Raw genomic sequence first — 20,603 nt, 5'->3', positions numbered from 1 at the left:
TTTCTATTTATATCTTTTTATGTGTTAATTTTTCGCTAATACTTTGTTCTAGAGGTTTTTAGAACTTTTGTAAATACATATTTTTGCCGAAGCAATGAAGTTTCTATCTCTTTTATTTGCATAGTTACAGGCGATTTTCAAAACAAAAATGGTTTTTTTCAAAGCTATATATCTTCCAACATTGCAAATGGATTTTCAATCTTTTAATTTCATTTGAAAGATCGAAACTTTTGTAGTTTTTGGTGGAAAAACTGCGGGAGCGTTATTTCTGTAAAAAAAATAATTAATTTTTGAAAATGGTGTATTTTTCAACAAAAATCGTTCATAACTTTTCAAATAGACGAGATAATAACTTTGTTACTTCAGCAAAAATCTTCGCCATACAAAGTTCTAAAAGCGCTGCAAACAAAGTATTTACGATAAATCAATGTTTGAAGTGACAAATGAGAAATAGTGATTTTAAGGGGTCACGTTTCCAACGTTCAATCTCTTATGGTAAAATCAACTGAGAAATAGTCATTAAGTGTGATAATACCGAATGTTATGGCAATTCTATTGGATTTGTAAACGTTTTTGAAAGAACAATCTACCGTACATCTAAATAGTACAGTGGATTTACAATAATGTTAGCTGCAAACTATCGTTAATTCTAAATCGGCCAACAAAAGTTATCTATCCTCAATTAAGTAAATCCTTTTTGGTTTGGACTAGTGCTCAAAACGAGTGCTAGAAAGAAAATGTTTTAGTTCACGTCTTGTTATCTTAAAATAAAATCTTGAAACGAGTTTGTTATTCTAGCAGCGGAAATTATTGTATGCTTTTCCAACATTTATGCTATGTTTGAAAGTATAAATTAATTATCGACTATAATGACGGCTGTGGGTAAGTTAAGGAAAGATTCTCAATTTTTTGTTACTTCAAAACAAATAAAAGTAACAGGTCTGAAATCGCTAACCGCGAACTGGTAAAATAACTTATAAAGCATAATTCCCTAGCATCTATATAATGCATGATGACGATACTTGCTTTATTGGCCCCGTAATAGATAACTTTTATTTAGAGTTTACTATAGTACGCTATTAACACTATTGTGAATTCACGCTAACATATAGTTGTACGGTAAAATGTTGTGTTTTCAAACAGTGTCAATAGATTTTCATTATAACACACAGTGACTATTTCTCAGTTGATTTTACCATAAGAGATTGAGCGATGAAAACGTGACCTCCTTAAATCACTATTTTTCATTTGTCACTTCATACATTGATTTATCGTAAATACTTTGTTTGCAGCACTTTTAGAACTTTGCATGGCGAAGATTTTTGCTGAAGTAACAAAGTTATTATCTCGTCTATTTGAAAAGTTATGAACGATTTTTGTTGAAAAATACACCATTTTCAAAAATTAATTATTTTTTTTTTACAGAAATAACGCTCCCACAGTTTTTTCACAAAAAACTACAAAAGTTTCGATCTTTCAAATGAAATTAAAAGATTGAAAATCCATTTGCAATGTTGGAAGATATATAGCTTTGAAAAAAACCATTTTTGTTTTGAAAATCGCCTGTAACTATGCAAATAAAAGAGATAGAAACTTCATTGCTTCGGCAAAAATGTGTATTTACAAATGTTCTAAAAACCTCTAGAACAAAGTATTAGCGAAAAATTAATACATAAAAAGATATCAATAGAAAACCAATTTTTAAAGAGCCACCCTACCTTAAATATTGCAAAAATCATAGCACATGAACCATTAGAAATAGCCACATAGTTTCTTCAGAAAAGTTGCTTCAATTTGATTGATTTAGAACTTTGTAGAACATTGTGTAGCTGAATTTTACATATCTAAGAAGTTGATACTTTGAACACCCTAACCACAAGGACCACCCTAATTTAACTAATATAAAAAAAATCGGCAAGAAAGTACTAACAAAGTTTGCCGAAGATACTATATATCTAAAACCAACGGTTTTGGCGCAAACAGTTTTGTCTTCCTAAATACAGCTTTGGGACCATAGTGCAGTGGGATCGGCACGAAAATTGGAGTTTAGTTTTCGAACGTTAAAAACTCTGACAATTTGTCGAAGATAGTTAAGCTCAATGTTTACAAGGTAATGGCGGTTATTATAAAATATCGCTGAAATTCTCGTATTTATATTTCTTTAAAAAGAAATGTATAGCATTCGCTAAAACTTTGAAAAATTTTCCGAGGCCCCGAGGGTTGTGTATCATATACAAATCGAATCAGTACGACAAATTGGGACAAAATCTGCACGTGTTTTTGAAGTAGAATACTTCTAACGTTTCAATATGGGGATCCCTTTTCAAAAATTTCCGCTGAGATATTTTCCCAGTTTTCAAATGCGAATAACTTCCGTTGTACTGATCGAAATCGTTATATTTTTGCACTATCTGATCGGAAATGTGTGCACGTATATTGTATTTGATTCCGTAAAATAAACGTCTATTATAGATAACGAAAAATAATGGATTTTGTAAAGGTGGTAATTATCTGCGCTGATTGGTCCGTACAATTCAATCAAGTAGCGAGCGTTGCACAGAGGAGTAACTGGGGTCGAATCCTGGCTAAAACTATTTATTGCGGCTATTGCTGTTATTATGTCTTAATATGAACAACAAATAGAAAATAACTGGTTTTTGGGACTATTTGGCATCTATCCACTTACCAGTGAATTTTATAGATCCTTCCGAATACTAGTATTTTCGAGGTGATCTTCGTGAATACATTTGTTTTTCCCGCTGCATGAACAGTTGGTCAGTGGAAAAGGTAGAAGAAAAGGAATAACTGTGCACATATTCATAAAGTTTCTTTTTGCCAAACATAGTATTTGACCCTACAGCATTTTGGCGCACTGTTTTAATCCACCTAGTGGTGCAATTGTGCCTTTCTCATTTATCCAAACTATGATTTAATGGCTGGTTATGTTCAATATAACATTGTGAAAGTGTCCATTACATTCTTATTACACTTGGTGAGCATTGAGCATACATAAGCGCACGACTGTCACGAACTGGATGAAGGGAATGCATGTAGGAGATTGGTCTGAGAGGGTGGGGGTGAGAGATGGGAGGGTGGTTGAGAGATAGAAGGTGGGGGGGGGGGGTAGATGGAGGGTTCAACAACGAACTTCATATTGTACCTTCCATTTGAAACTAGGTTAGTGAAATTTGGTTCAGTCATCACCGAAGTGGCTTTAGATCTGGAATTTGCCCGAAACCCCGGTACTTCCGGAAGTATCGATAGTGGACAATACATTCCAATAATTTTTGATTCGCCATCAGTGATCTAGGCTTGCGAATCGAAGTAGTTTGATGTTCATTTCAATAGATTTTAAACCTATGAGGTATTACGATTGTACCGGTTTATATGAGAAACTCCTATGTGACCGCAATTACCAACCTGTAACTCCGGAACCAAAAGTCAGAACTGAATGAAATTTAATAACAGTCACTTTATATTTATATCTTTCATTTGAAATCAAGTTTATAAACATCGGTTAAGAGTTTGCCCGGAAAATAGGTGTAACATTAGCTCGGGAACTTGGCGAGTTCCTATGGGGCATCAAGATCCGTCATAGGTGACCAATGTGGTCAAAACTACTTTAATTGGTCATTAGTGATCTAGACCCACAAATCCAAGTAATGGAATTTGTTGTGTGACCACACTCTTTAACCCGTAACTCCGGAAGCGGTAATCCGATCAACTAAAAATTCGATAGCGTCTTATGGCATCCTTATACCGTTCAGTTGAAACTGAGTTTGTGCAAATCGGTTCAGCCATGTCTGAGAAAATTGAGTGACATTATTTGACACACACATACATACGATCTCGATGCACTGTATCGAATGGGATATGACAGTCTGCCCTCCGGGCCTCGGTTGGAACATCGGTTTTTGGAGTGCCTTTCTTTATATGAGAAAGGCAAAAATCCAAATTTTAAATTTTGCGCTGTCTGACCCTATTGAGCGGAATTTAAACTAAATAATCAGAAAAGGTTATAAAGCTATATCTATATACTAAAGAAAAACATTTTAAGTGCTTCGGTTTATTAAAAAGAAAGATAAATATATTCCCCGACTTTGTCAATATCCCCGTTTTAACAGCCTAAAATTCACCAAAGGGCTCTTAAAAACGGAACTTCACTGTATTAGAATTGTCTAAAGTTGATGCAAGCAATTATTAAAATTCTGCTAGTTATCTTGAGTGCTTATACTACAGAATTTGCGAAGTTAAATGCTGATGAAGTAGTATCTATGAAAGTCGACACTAAGCTAACATGGCATCAGTACACATTAATTTGCGAATAAGAAGTAGAAAGGCGTCTTTTAATATTTGGCCAGATTTTAAAAGAAGCGCTTTTTCCCAAAGATAAGTGTTATACCTAAATCGAAAACACAGCTAAGAAATCAACCGAATTGAGGCTAGCCTAAACACACAATTAATAAAATCGTAGATTAAAACCAACAAACAATACCGAGTTGATAGCTGAAAGTCATAGTAACAATGTCGATAGATTCTATCATCTAATATAAAATTTGAAGTAAGAAAAAGTTGCAGTTCACTAAAGTACATTGAAATCTAATCCGAATTGACGATAATGAAATCGGATAGATTATTTATGTTCTCTTTCGTATGTATTTTGTAAAGGCAAAAGTTATATCATAAAATGGGTGACAAAATCAATTTATCACTATAAGATCAATTGATCTTTTCTTTTCCGATCTTTTCGATATCAGATTTGAGCTGAGCGACTCCAAATTCACCTATAATATATGGCTATGGGACGAAATTCTCTAAAAATTGTATATGGCGGATGAAGAGAATATAGGTTAAAGGGAAGGGAGGGGGGCAGGGGGGTGATGTAGAAAGAGATGATGTGAGGGGAAGTTGAGAGGTAAATGGAGTATGCAACACCCAACCGCATATTATTTCCTCCATTTCAGATTTGGTTTATGAAAATCGGTTCAGTCATCACAGAATATTCGGTGTGACTAATTCTGGAATACGTCCAGACCCCGAAAATTCCGGAATTGTCGATAGTATTATATTCAAAGAATCTTTTATTGACCATTAGAGATCTAGACTTAAAAATAGAAATGATGTGATCCTAGACTTGCAAATAAAAAATGGATTTTTAACCTTTGAAGTATTACGATTGTACCGGTTTATATGGAAAATTCCTATGTGGCAGCAAAAACCAACCTGTAACTCCGGAACCAAATCTCAGATATGAATGAAACTCAACTGCAGTTCATAGGAGTATTGTATCTTTCATTTGAAACTAAGTTTATAAAAATCGGCCAAGAATTCCCTGACAAAAAGGTGTGAAATTAACTTATGAACTCGGAAAGTACCCGGTGTTATCAAGAACCGTCATAGGTGGCCAATGTGGTCAAAGCTGCTTAGAAAGATCATTAGTGACCTAGACTCGCAAATCCGAGTTATGTTGCACCCTTTTTAATATCTATTACACCATTTGGACATCATGGTGTTACCATTTTATATGGGAATTTGCTGAGTAACAGCACTCTTCAACCCGTAACTCTGGAACCGGAAGTCCGATCGACAAAAAAATCAATATTTATTATAAAAAGGATTAAAACCCTTCAAATATCACCATTTTGCATCCATGCAAAAATTCTTTAGCCATTTTTGGCACACTCTTTATTTTGCCACAATAAGCAGTATGCTTTTAGGTATTTAAAAAAATATATAACTAAATAAAAAATCGAAAAAAATTTTTTGGTTATTAGCCAAGAATTTGTTCTAGTTACTCCTCTGTGCGTTGCTAGGACTGCCTCTTTGCTATCTAATTAACTTCACCAGGTATAAAAACGGCACATAATAGAAAATTCCCCAGTTTGCTTTCTAAGCTCGTAGTAGCTGCTACGGTTTGTGTCAACTCAAACTCTTCGGTTGGAATATGATGATGATGATGATGATGATGATGGTCCCACCTCATACCCCCACAAAGGTGTGAGCTGAACGATTTATCTAAAAGATAATTAATATTTTGATCCATAACAAAACCAGTTAACAAAAAGAAACGGACTGGTTCAATTTGCAGGCATAGCTTTCCTCCAAAAGAACGTAACCAGATACATTTCGAATATTCCGCCAACAACCAGGGTCCATCAAGAAAATTTCCATTCCGGGAAGATACTTGATAGAATCGGGAATTGAACCCAATAGCTTCCATTTCCGATAATTCTCTGTAAGACTCCTCCCGCCTGACCAAGACATCGGTACTACCATCTGCTAAGGTGAGCAGTGACGAGCAGGGTTACCAAAAATACAGAATAATCTGTATTTATACAGATTTTTCAACCATTTTCAGACCAAGAATCTGTGTGTACAGATATACCGATTTTTCCGTGTATGGACAGATATACAGATTTTTGAGAAATGATGTTACAAAAACTATTTTTAGAAATATTTTTTAAGTTTCAATAATACTTCCTCTCTGTCTCTCTCAGCTTAGCTCTCTTTTTTAAAATATATTTTCACTTTTGAGATTGGTCTCTCACTCTGAAAGGTAAAGGTTTGCAATACACTCAGGTTAGCACCCAGCAAACGCCTGGCTGAAGTCTACTTCCAGAAACGTTAATTGTAATGCTCTGTGACATCGATAAAGTTTAAGTTTCTGGATGTAAAATATCAGAACGACTTGTAGACGGCGCCGGTGGTTGGGTGGTAAGCGTTACCGCCACTCATTCCAGTTGCCTGGGTTCAATTCCAGCCGAGGTCGTTGAGATTTTTCAGAGGTGAAAAAATCTGTGGTCACGTCTTCCTTCGGAAGGGAAGTAAAGCCGTTGGTCCCCGGTCTATGAGTTTGGTGGATCGATATCTAGTCCAGATAGTGAAGTCACCTCTCTGGCGTCGTTAAGGAAGAAGTAGATCCAACTTCTATACACTTACTAACAAAAACATCCTCCTCCTGTGATACTTGTGGAGTGCGCAGTAGTATATACGGCCTCTAACAAAAGCAAGTATCGGACTAACCATTCCTTCTCTTTCCTTCCGCAATCTACGGTCGGGCCTGGCCGGCGCCGGTATTGAACACTTTAGGATTACCAGGAGTGGCACATTGAAAGATGTTTCGCTACTCCCAAGCATAATTATCTACTTATTCTCTGTTCAACTTCAGCTAGTCAAGATCGATAACGGAGTAGCAGCCAGGGGTGGTCGCACAAGCTCAAGTTCAATATCAGAACGACTAGTAGTGTTTTTTTTTATGAAAATGTAAACAGGTCCTTGCTTGACTGATTTAAACCACAAGAATTAATCGATAGATAATCCAGCAAAAGGTTAAACGACTCAATTGATTCGATACAGATATCGACACAGAATTTTCGAAGAGTAAATACAGATGAAAAGATTTTTTAGGACAAAAATACAGATTTAATTTTGGCAACCCTGGTGACGAGCCTAGTGGCAGTGCAGAGTCCGGTCGAGTTATATCATCCACATCAGACCCCTTTATTGAAAGTTTCCTACCATTAACCCAAGGCAATCAAGGGATACTCCTATCCGAGAACATCCTTGATTGATCAGGAATTGAACCCGATATCTAGTAGTTATCAGAAGGAGTCATCAAGCCCCATACTCAACGAGCTAACTCCGTTATTACCACTATCGCAGCAATAACCGAACTTAACTCTATTGTCGAGCAAAGTCAACACAACTCCATCATCAAATCAGACCCTGATCACAACAAAAGTCTAAAAGCTTCGATTCAACCCGATGAGCTTTTAGTGCTGGTCACCATGTTCGATTTCAAGTTAGTCTCTATCTGCCTAGCGCGCGCGTGGCTCAGACTTTTGTAGACATCTCATTATTTTTTAATAACTTTAATAAACAAGTAACAAAAATCCATCATCATCATAGCGAATATAATAACTTAGTGTGACTAAATGCAAATAATAGAAGAGAAAAAAAAAAATACAATCTTCGTGGTATTACATAGTTATTCAAATAACTCCAAGGGGTAGGCGTAGCGTATTGGTAAATCGATTGCCTTGTACGCAGCGCACCTGGGTTCGAGTCCCGACCCCACACATAGGGTTAGAAATTTTTCATAAGAGATTTTTCTAACCCGAAGAGGCGAATGACCTTAAGGTTAAAACCTCTATAATCGAAATAAAAAAAAAAAAAATAACTCCAAAATATAAAAATTCAAAAAAATCTGTCTACAAAGCAGATTTTACGTGTGAAATACATAGTGTTTTGAACTCCGCTAATGTTGCTGCACGTTTAATATGCCTAGGCATCGAATTGAAAAAACTTATTCCTTTGTACAACAAGGAGTTCTGTGATCTACTAAATAAAAAGTTTGGTGTTCTTGGATCCGACGCGTTTCTAGTGTTGTACCTATGCACATCACTTCCTCTTTCAATTCGATCACACAAATATCGAGGCAGCATTCCATTAATAATTTTAAAAATGAACACCATTGTTAAGTAATAAATTCTTTGCTTCACAGAGAGCCATTGTAATGCGCTTAGCATGAAACTAGAGGAAGTGTATCTGTTACATTTTAATATTAATCGCATGATTCTATTTTGTAATCGCTGTAACCTCAATATTTGTGTTTGATTGGCAAGAAACAAAATGGATGGGCAGAAGTCAATATGTGGTGAAACAATAGATTTATATAATAAAATTTTACTACTAATTGTTAAATCATTTTTCAGACGACACAATATACCATACTTTTTAGCAATCTTTTTGATGACATTGTCGATGTGAGACTTAAAGGATAACTTGTCATCAATGATTATTCCAAGATCAATAGTCTCACCATTTATTTCAACGTTAACGTCAGCCCTAGTATTAGCCGAAGAGATGATCATATATTTAGTTTTAGCAACATTTAACTATAATTGTTTAAATTTTAACCAACGAGCAAGGGAATGCAAATCTTCGTTCAAATGCGCCACGGCTTCATCTATATCCTTAGCTGCAATGAACAGAACAGTGTCGTCAGCAAACAAATTTAAGTCACAAAATCGTAAAACTCGCCTCATGTCATTTATATACATAATAAATAAAATAGGACCTAAGACACTACCTTGCGGCACTCCAAGAGGATTGCCGAGAGGACTAGATACAAAATCGTTAAAACTAGTTTTCTGAGTTCTATCACATAAATAGTTTTCAAACCACTTATGTGCTATCCCTCCGATACCAAATCGCTCTAAAGTTTTCAAAAGTAATGGTCTCGAAATTGTCTCAAAAGCGCGTTTCAGATCCAAAAATACAGCAAAAATAGTCTCTTTAACCTCGATTTTCTCTTTCCATTTTGCTAACACTAGATTCAAAGCGGTTTCGCAAGAGTGTCCCTCTCGGTATCCCGATTGCTCCGGAATTAGCAAATTATTATTATTCAAATAACTCATCAGCTGGCCCTTAACAACAAGTTCTAAAATTTTCTCTAATGTGTGCAACATGTTAATGGGGCGGTACTCTTCGGCTTTATCCGTCCCAGTAACTTTGGGAATAGGAATCACAAGTGATTCCTTCCAAACTGTCGGCACGTGCCCAGTTTGTAGCGATTCATTTACAAGGTCCAGCAGATCGTGTCCGATGACATGAAAGCAATCCTGTATCACTTTTGCATTGACATTATCGATACCAGCCGATTTTCCCAAAGAAAAACAAATATCTTTCAATTGTTCAAAAGTGATTGGGTGAAATCCATCAAATCTACAGTTAATATTAATCGGCTGTGTTATTTCCGCAGGTTCACTGACCAGCTCAATACTTTGATTGATCAGTTGCACACTGTTAACGAAATAACTGTTCAATTTTTCAGCTATTATTTGCTCAGATTGTTCTTCTACCCCGTTAAAAGTTAAAAGTTATGGACTGCGAGGAACTAGGTTTAGGTTTAATTAAATTCTTTAGGATTTTCCATAACTCTTTGCTGTTGTTTTGATGTTGATCGATCTTCCTTTGAATCTACTCACATTTGGCCTTTTTCAAAGCTCGTGAATAAATATTTCGCGCGTGTGTGTACCGATTCCAAAGACGTTCACTATTAGTTCTGCAAAATTTCTTGTACTTTTTATCCCTTTTACGTTTCAGGCGCAAAAGATCTAAAGAGTACCAGCTGTTCGAGTTATTTAAATTAATATACTTTTGAGAAACTAAACTATTTGTACACTCTTTTAACACATTAGTTAGAACAGCTGCCTTGTTATCCAAATTTCCATTCAATTCCGTAAAATCCAGGCTTCTCGAAACCAGTTGAGACATGGCTTGTTTCGAATATCTTTTCCAGCACTTAATTTTAACTTTATCCTCCTCACGGTTTGGTTCTCTCTCCAGCAAAATTGAAATTGTCTCATGATCTGAAATTTTACAATCGGCCTCTACATACGAATGAACCCAATCAAAATTGGAATACACGTGATCTATCAATGTTCTACTGTGTCTGGAAATTCTCGTAAACTCACTAACCGTTTGCTTGAAATTGAAAAACTCAGCCAACTGCTTCAACTGATTCGAATTTTGATCGTTGAGCCAATCAATATTGAAATCGCCCGAAATTACATTAAGTTTGCTTAAATCAACGAAATTCTCCCACCAGTTTTCTAAAATTTCTAAAAATCGTCGATCGCTAGAACTAGGAGAATGGTATACTACTGCAAAGTTTCCCATCTGCATGCCTCTTTCAACTGATATACCCAAGAACCAATTATTATCAACTGCTTCGTTTAACCGAACGTTGAATTTAATCGATTCTTTGGCGTAAATAGCAACTCCACCGGTATGTCTGGAATGAGATAGGCAAAAAGCAACTTTATAACCCGGAATGCTATACTGATCAAATGCATCAGCATTAACAATATGTGTTTCTGACAGAAAAACCAACAATGGACGTTTGTTTTCTACAAGATGTCGCATTGCAACAAAGTTTGTAGACAACCCAGCTATATTTAAACATAATATTTCAGACAGCCTCCCGTTTGTTAGTTGCTATTCACTCAACAAAACGTTGCTTTTTTTCGATTCTAGCAGTCTCCGATATACTGAACACTGCTTACTAAATGCCGCATGGTTTACGTCCATATTCATTTTGCGTTCACTATTCTTTTTTATACAATTTACACATTTAAAATCAGTTGACGAGCATTCAGATGTTCTATGTGCTCCATTACATCTGGAGCATGTTTCTTTATTAACGCATTCCGTACTCTTATGACCAAATTCTCCACAGTTGAAGCAGCGCAGCACGTTAAAGGCCTCTAAAACAGAACACCTATCCCAACCAATGTTCACCGTACGGGCTGACATCAGACCGCTATAAGTGTTCTTATCAACTTCAATTATAACATTATATTTGTTATACTTGAAGCGTGGATTTTCAAAATTGGCAACAACTTTAACATAATCGACCGGAATGCCCTCATTCTGATTCTTTAATAAGTCAACGAAAACTTCCTCAGAGTATCGATCACTCATCCCCATTATTTTCAACTTCGGTTTACCGGGTATCGGTATAACAGCATTATACTTTTCACCCAGATTGCTTACAATGTTTTCTTTCACCGATTCAATATTATCCCGAGTTGCACACTCCACAATAATCGAGCCATCTTTACCGTTTTTAAAGTTGCTAATTTTGTGCACCTTTGGATCTAATTTATTTTTTAATTCATTCCTCGTGTCGTCACTCGATTGCAACGGCTCGACTGGTTTAATCACAATGACCGGGCGAGCCTTACGTTTCGTTTGACTTCTAGTTCTAATTTTATTCGTCCCAGTAGCTCCCGACAAAACATTCGCGTAAGTAATTCTACTATTTTTATCAAAAACCTCGTCATTATTTCCATCATCGTCTATTTCAATTAACATCGGTTCATCTTCTTTATTCGTCAAAATTTTTCGTTTTCTACTGGGATTCCCGTCAGATTCCGAATGAACCTTCCTATTACTAAAATTCCTCTTTCTGTTCATTCCAACTAATTCAATTTCACGCTTAACATTTTCATTTAAACAACTTTTCAAATCTTCCAACTTTTTGGCAACACTGTTTTCCAAGCTAGCCAATTTACTCTCGAGAGAGTTGTTGAAAGACCTGATCAGTTTTTCTATTCCGTTTTCTACTGCGATGTTTATCTGTGCATCGATGTTTTTTCGGGCATCAGTCAGAGACTCAAAAATGGAAGCGAATTGTTCCATCTTCTTATTAAATTCAATGGATATCGAACTAACATCCTGCACACCAGAAGACTGATCTGATAAACACTTCGCACACTTGTAGCAAAGACTTGCATTATCAGCCACCCAATTTACCATGGCCTTTGTTAGCCCGGAACATTTTTGATGATATTTATCACCGCAAAAAAGACATACAACCAGGCCTTCGGCGAGACTCACCGTGCTCGTACACTTTGCACACAGGCCGCTCATTATAGGCAAATTAAACTACAGCTGGAGAAGCGGGACAATACCAAAGAACAATATAACACTGCGTCTTCCACTGCGGGCAAGCTTATAAAGCCAGCCGCAGCGAAATGAAATCTGAAAATCACAGAGCAATAATAGTCTGTATGACTACACACTATACTTATCTGAATGATATTTCGATTAGCAATAGGCGCCCACAAAGTTTTCAACGAAAAGTAAAGTATTTCACACGATTTAACCGATTGATGTTTACGCACTCTTTCACACAAGTTACCATATTCACTTTCACAAAAGCAATGACTGCCGCCAGGCATCATTCCATCCAATGATGCACAGGCATGGCGTGCATGCAATGATCAGCACACATCGCAGAAAAAGCAGAACGCTCTTTTTTCAATACGCTACGCAGATTGCAAGTACGTGCGTGTGAAGGGGTGGTTGAGTGCGAAAGACTCTTGCTCTTTAAATTATGTGTAGCGGGCCCAGATAAACTCATCATTTGGTTAATTTTCTTTTGCCAAGCGGTAGTGCGATTGACGATGACGATTTTAATAGCATTGGTTGATGTGTTGTGTGAAGGAGATGATTAGGAGTGCCACCTCGGGAGAGGCGTTGACCCGGAGATTTTTCCTGACCTGAGGATGGAGGACTTTAAACCAAAGCAAACAAAATCAATCAAAGCGATTGCACGACATTTTAGACTAAGATATTTGTACACGAGGCGACAGGATACACGTTCCAAAAAATATTCACTATGGATTTTGTTCAATCTCGTAAAAAACCTAAATGTATAAACTTTTTCATTCCTTCTGTAATTTGTCATGAAATTTAATCTTGGTTGATTATAAAATTATCAAAATTACCTCAAAATCACCGTATAGAGTGATCTCGTCTATATCGTCAAAATAAAGCTGTAAATTTCCCAAATGTGTTAACGGTTTTGTCGATTTTATTAGTCTACAGTTTATCTTCTCCGGCTAAGCGCAAATAATACAAAAGCGTCAGCCATTCTCGCTGCGGAGGATAAGTCGAACGAACGAAGGAGAAGTACTTTGTGGTCTCGGTAATTCGTCACCAGACGTTCCAACAAAGGGGTAAAACTTACCCCCATATCCAACAGTTGGGGGTCGCTACAAGAGCAGTAACAACACCGGAAGCACTCGTTTTATGTTGATCAAGCCATTCAGATTAGAACAAACCCGCCATCCCTTGATGCAGCTGTTTAAATTATCAATTTTTCAAACAAACCCGGAGAAATTGATGTAAAACCCGGAGGCCTGGAGATCGCTCACAAAAACCGGAGGCTCCGGGTCAAACCCGGAGGAGTGGCAACCCTAGAGATGATGTTGGCTTATTGGATACTGATATAATATGTTTCTGTCGTTGATTTGATACTCGGGGCAAACTGGAACAGCTTTTTACATATCATCTATGTATACTGCTATAAACACAGTTTAATTGTATAACTTTGTACATCCATATTAAGACTGGTTTATTTTATGTTCAGCTAAATGATTTTACTTATTTCGCAGTTCAACTAGTGAAATGTTCCACTAAAAGCACCAGCGATACCAGATTTACAGACATGTCAGAATTTTACAGACTTTTGATAGCCTTCTACAGACGTAGTTAGAAATCTACAGACTTTTAAAAGAGTAATAGTGTTTAGTGTGTACTAGAATAACTGTATTCGATTTCGAGTGATTCCTTCATTAATAGTATTTTAATTTCAATCTATTTTTAAATTAATATTCTAGTGTAACTAGGATTTGCACAACCATCTAGAGACATTCACAGACCTTTTCATTATTCTTCTACAGACATTTATAAAAATATGTGGCATACATTCGTTGTTGGTTATTATCACACGTGGTATGATCATGCTAAGAAACCTGCTTGGTGAAGGTTTGAACATATTATGTATAGGGCATCTAGTCTAGTCTACACATACACAGCCAATACAAGGAGGGATCCTGGAAAATTGCAGACGCTCGTCCCCAATTTTTCTTGTCATTATTAATGTTTGTGGCACATATTGAATATGACACAAGCATTAAAGCGGCCAGGCCAACTGTGCAGCGTACAAAGTAAAGATGATTAAAAATTATACGGCAATCAAATTATTCATTCAATGAATAATTTAATCAACGGATTATTTTGAACCTTGAATAAGGAAGAAACGTGGACAACCGTACGCAACCGTTTCAATTTGATGGGGGTTTGATAAATCGTTGGGAGTGACTTTGTCACTCCTTTGGTCCTAGATTCCTGGGATGGGACAGAAGTATTCAGCCCTGCCCTGGCTAATGAGCCAGGGTTATAGCGCCCTTACTCGCTCTTGAACATATTATGTATAGGGCATTCGCCTAAAATCTTTAATTCTGACATTCCACGCGCAAATGCCCTTCTGCTGGAAAAAACGCATGTGTGCAGGGGTAAAATGCACCACAACAACGGGGCACAATACATCATAACAAATATCGAAATAGTTGGTTTTTTAATGCAGAAATTTCAGCATTCGAATTAACAGCCTAAGTGTATTCTACTTCACTTCGGTTATGTCTCTGACATTACATACCCATCTTTTTTAACTAGTTTAATATGCAGTTGGGGTAAGTTGGCGGTTATTTTTGGAATTCACTCCAAAGTAAAACTTTGTGTATCTCGTCAATGCAGAGGATATTTACTTCAGCCAATCGCCTGAAGAATTTCACAAATATGCTTTTGAATTTTGAATACGCGTCAAAGTAAAATGCCGGGGTATTGAGACTGAAAGATATTGGCAATTGTCGGTTAATATACAATTTTATTGAAAAGACATTCAGCACAAACTTTTGATGTAATTGTATCTCCATTTTCTGGCGTATTCATACATACCGTCAACTTACCCCGGAGTCGGGGTAAATTGGCGAGTTTTCCGCGTCACACATTTTTGTCTATAGAAACAAACACAATGCAACAAACACTTTGATAAAATTCAGGGATGTTGGCAAAAGCCACATGTTCTATTTTGCAAGATCTATCTACATCAAAGCGGTAAAAAATGGAAACTGAAAACACCACAAACTAGCCCCGGTCTCCCCTGTACTTTTTTGTTTAAAGTGAGTCAGCGTCTACTTTCGCGGTACTCGTGGGATACGTGCTTAGTGAAATATCATTGAACAATACTAGCTAATGAATCATAGTTTGGATAAATGAGAAAGGCGCAATTGCACCACTAGATGGATTAAAACAGATTTTATCTAATTTTCTACTGATAAACAATCCGCGGTCTCAGCACACGCAATTTGATTTTTCTTATTGATCAGTGTAATTTTGACCCAAATCTATGCTGAAAGGGTCCGTTCAATATTCACGTTATCCCCTTCTCTTTCAGAGTGTGGACTCCAATTTGGATTGGCTCCTGCGGTAGTGTAAAATCGTCTACTCTGCCCAACAACACAAAGCGTATCCATACAAATCGAATATCAAAATTTCCAACAGGAGCAGTTGTTGTACTACTTTAATTAAATCTAGCTCCATTCTTCGTTCGCCACCCCCACCTGGGTGGTAGCATAAACTTTTTCGTCTACTTTATCCGTATAGAACAACTATAGTACGTGCTAGTGTGAAGGGATTTTTTTGAGCAACAAAGTTTGTTTAACTAGTTCACCGTTCAAGAGATTTCGGCTCTCAATCAAACGAATAGAATTGTTCAAATTTTGAATTAAAACAACCGAATTGAAAGTAAAACAATCTTTGCATTTTTTTGATTTCACAACATTCTCATTTTGCGAATCGCATAAAGCTCGCCATTACGATTTATGTATATAGACTGGGGTGCTATGCAGAAAGCATTGTAACAGCAAAATTTATCAGAGCTATAAAATTCAACCAAAGGTAAAAGTTGCTAAATTAGAATGCTTCCTACAGGCAGGTTTCCAACTCTCACAACGGGATTTCCGAACTCCATGTACGTTACGGACCAAAAGCAGCGACTACTCCGTAATGGCGCTGGCATGTGCGAGTCATAAAAACTAATTACATCGGACGCCTCCGGGGGTAATCGTTGAAAGTGTTTTATTCCCGACATTGACCATATTGGTCGGTCGAATCAGCCAGCAACTGGCCTCAGAAAAGTTGGGAAACAAAAAAAAAGGGAAACATGTTTTAATATCATCACTTTTCCGGCTCCGTTACGCCGCTTCAATTAGTGTCGCAACTTCAACCTCGGGGGTTAGATGCGGAACTAGAAGCGGGACCGGTGACTATTTATACATTTCCTTTCCGGATCGTTTGCCACCATCCCGTGCTGCCGCCGCATATATTCCATCAATGCAATCACGTTGTTGTAGTGGAAAAAAGCAAACTAATTTTCTTTTTTTTTTCTCCAATTTCCATTTCTTATTTTCAGAAAGTGTACGAGCTAAACGGAACCGAGTATTTTTCTTCCTCTACCGGTGCGATTTAAAATGCAGTTCTTCTTCAATGACCCATCGTGTCAGCGTCAGAAAGCCCCTGCAGGAGTAACCATCCGAAAAACAACAACAACAACAGCATCTCAAACCAGCAGTTGTCCATGGTTAATGATCCTCCCGAGTGCAACGTGTCCGGATTTCCCCAGCCAACTTGACTGCACTTGCGTTTGGCGGTATGTACCTCGGTTGACACTACGACGACAGCAGCACTAGCAGCCAGCGAAAGGAGGCGAACGGCGTATTCAGAAGATAGATGACACGGCACAACTGGATGCTGAGTGCATTCCGTTCCGAGATTTACACTAGTGATTATAAAACATTGTTTGTTCGCTGGACGCGGGAGGGAAAATGTGAGAAAGAAGAAAGACGTTACCATTGTTTGGAAGGTGGGAAATTTGTTAGAGTTTGTTGAGGTTGCAACTAAGTTTCAAGGTTATGTCAGGCAGCTAAACTAGACTAGGTAGATACGAAAATGAACATGACAAACATTGATTATAACTTTAGCATAGTCCTCGACGATCGGCACCTTCTGCAGGGCTCGGCGGAGAACCACACGAACGGTTCCTTCAACGGAACGTATTACCATGACCCGTCGACCTGCTACTACGCGCTGGAGTGGTTCACGGAAACAACGCTGTTCGAGTTCTGGATCAGTGGCGTTGTGATGAATTTGGTCGCCTTTCTGGGAATTCTTGGAAACATCCTGTCCATGGTGATCCTGTCGAGGCCTCAGATGCGTTCCAGCATCAATTACCTGCTGATAGGTCTAGCCCGCTGTGATACCGTTGTGATCCTAACGTCGATGCTCTTGTTCGGCATACCGGCCATCTACCCGTACACGGGTTATCTGTTCTATTACTACTATGTGATACATCCGGTCATCTCACCGGTAGTCTATCCGTTGGCCATGACGGCCCAAACCGCCAGCGTTTACCTCACGCTGACAGTGACCCTCGAACGGTACGTCGCCGTATGCCATCCGCTGCGGGCGCGTGCTCTCTGTACATATGGGCGAGCTCGAATCTATGTGATAGCAATTGTAGTGTTTTCACTCCTGTACAATATGCCCCGCTTCTGGGAAGTTTCTGTATCATCCTTCAATCACCCGGAGTACGAGGGAGCGTTTTGTGTGAGTGCCTCAGCTCTTCGTACCCACGACCTGTACATAAAAGTGTACGTACACTGGATGTACACTGTCTTCATCTACCTACTTCCCTTCAGTTCGATCTCATTCTTCAACTCCATGATCTATCAGCAGGTCCGCAAAGCCAACCGCGAACGACAGCGGTTATCTCGATCCGAAAAACGAGAAATCGGCCTGGCCACCATGCTCATCTGTGTAGTCATTGTATTCCTTCTGTGTAACCTCCCTGCCATGATCCTCAACATAATGGAAGCCGTCTACTCGGACATTAACGATTATCTAGTCAAAACGTCCAACCTGCTGGTCACCATCAACTCGTCCGTCAACTTCATCATCTACGTCATTTTCGGCGAAAAGTTCAAACGAATTTTTCTTATGTTATTTTGTAAGTCGCGTCTAGGTCGCGAATCTCCGGACGGATTCCTGCACGAGGACAGCTCGTTCTCCAACGGGGAAGGAAGCAATCGGAACTCGGGCCGGTTCCAGCGTGTCGGAACGACCCGTAGCAGTACGACCAAGATCAGCAACAGTGCGTTCGGTAGCATACGAACGACACGGACCACCATCCGCAGTACGCGAGCTCCGTCACCTGGTCCGATCGTGTACTATCCGGCACGGGATACCCTGCCCCGAGCCTCGCCACATCCACCGATTCCGCGGAGTACGTCCATGTTCCATCCGTGCTGGGATCGGGAGCACGGCAACGGGATCATGATGGCCACCTCCGGGTTCTAGCCAATGCTCAAGGTTTCCTCGGATGTCGAAGGAGATCACAAGTTCTAGTTGGATAGGTAGTTTAAATTTTGCTAGAAACTAGCTTCTCTATAGCTTTAATTATCGATACCTGAGATTCGTTCGTATGTGTGTAAGTGTGTACGTGCGTGTGTGTGGATACGGAGGAATAATATCAATGCGTAGAGCAGTTGTTTAAGAGCACCACCGTCTTCCTCGAAGCTCCGTTTAGGGGTTCTGAATGGTTCTGATCGACATGTAAACAGTTTAGACAAAACTGTCTTAAACACAAGATCACACAATCCAATTTTTAAAGTTAAACTGGTGGTTAAAACGTGAACTAAATATAATGCTTTCATTTACAGCGCCTTCTTGCAATCCGTTCTGCAAAATTATGATCAGTGCACAGTGGTTCAAAACATGCTTTCGAGAAACTTAATTGGATGGAGCCAGGGATGTAGAGAGAAATTTAGGATCCGGGGGGTCCAGCATATGGACTCCCTCCATCATTGAAAATTTTTTGAACACAGAAACTGTTAAGCTTGAAATCTATTACTGTTAATTCCAATGATTTTTTTTCATTTCAAAGGGTGCTACGATTATTTTTTTTTTTTCGTTTAATTTCCTTCGGTCTCTGTCCGCACTGAGTGTCTATCACCGACGCCAGAGAGGTGACTTCACAACCAGAACGACGTGACACAGAATTTTAATTTCAGAAAATATCAACGACCTCGGCTGGGATTGAACCCAGACCCACTGAGCTGAGCGGCGGTCACACTTACCACTCAACCCCCGCCGTCGTCTATGATCTACATTTGGTCACAGAAAAATGATTATTTTTTTTCATATGTTCAATTAGAAAAGAAAAGACTCAGAAAAATATTCAGCTAAGCTTTCGGTTGAGCGTCTTAAAAGACTAATTACTGCCATCAAATTCTGTACAGTCATCTCGTCCACTTTGTTCGTCACAACCAATTTACTTTGACAGTTTTTGGTCTTCTTCAGGTTCCGGTTTAGCCTGAGCTTTAGTGTGTTGGGAGGGTGCCACCAAAACTTTGTAGGCGTCATATCACTACATCTCTTTTTTCCGTAATGGCAGGATTCAAAATCCTAAATTAGCGTGGAATAATCGTGTTGAGGGATTCCATGAGAAACCGGCCGACCGAAAATATGACCAACGTCGATCCCAACGAAACTTTGCAGTTGTGTTCGGTTTATGAATCTCCATGATTTTCTCTGGCAAATGTAATATTTTGATACAAGACCAATTTTTCAAAAGGGACGTTTCTACGTGTAACGAATTACAATGAATGAATACTTCTATACAAAAAATATACACTGAAAAAACGTTGTCATATTTCATAAAAACAAAAAAATGTATAAAAAATTTAAATAAAACCCTCTCTTTTAAATTTTTCATATTTTGTCAACCTAAATAGAAAAGAAACATTTTGAATGTGAATTTGATATCAAAGAGAAAGTTATAGGAAATGTTATTGGCATTTTGAAAAACCTATTGCTGTTGATAGAGAAACGCGAACAACTTGTGAAAAGGTCATAATAAAACAAAATAATTGTGTTGCTAAAACCAATTTTAAAATAACTCGAGAGCTACTACGTTTCAGAATTTTTTTGTTATGAGCACTTTGATTTACAATGGCGTTTAGAATCATATTCAAAAATAAAATTGTATTTTTGGCTGCAAGTAGTATGAAGTATTAAAAATATATTAAAAGTTGTTGTTAGAAAACTTTTTTATTGAGAGCTTCTCCATGATCCAAATATGAAAATGTTTCTTTTATGTCTTTAAACAGATTACTGACATTCTACGACAG

The 20,603-nt window shown here is 38.0% G+C and overlaps 1 protein-coding gene across 1 annotated transcript in view; it reads left to right on the top strand.

The window, feature by feature from the left end:
• Positions 1-20,317, top strand: part of LOC131684726 (FMRFamide receptor) — a 371,455-nt gene extending 351,138 nt beyond the window's left edge. Inside the window, exon 3 of the mRNA XM_058967845.1 lies at positions 16,829-20,317. Within this exon, the coding sequence (XP_058823828.1) occupies positions 17,365-18,771 (1,407 nt within the window). The 5' untranslated portion in view covers positions 16,829-17,364 and the 3' untranslated portion in view covers positions 18,772-20,317. The remainder of the gene's footprint in view (positions 1-16,828) is intronic.
• The last annotated feature ends 286 nt before the right edge of the window (positions 20,318-20,603 follow it).

Source organism: Topomyia yanbarensis, chromosome 2, assembly GCF_030247195.1.
Source record: "Topomyia yanbarensis strain Yona2022 chromosome 2, ASM3024719v1, whole genome shotgun sequence".
NCBI lineage: Eukaryota > Metazoa > Arthropoda > Insecta > Diptera > Culicidae > Topomyia > Topomyia yanbarensis.
Note: the sequence above shows the minus strand (reverse complement) of the source record. Positions and strands in the feature narration are given on the sequence as shown.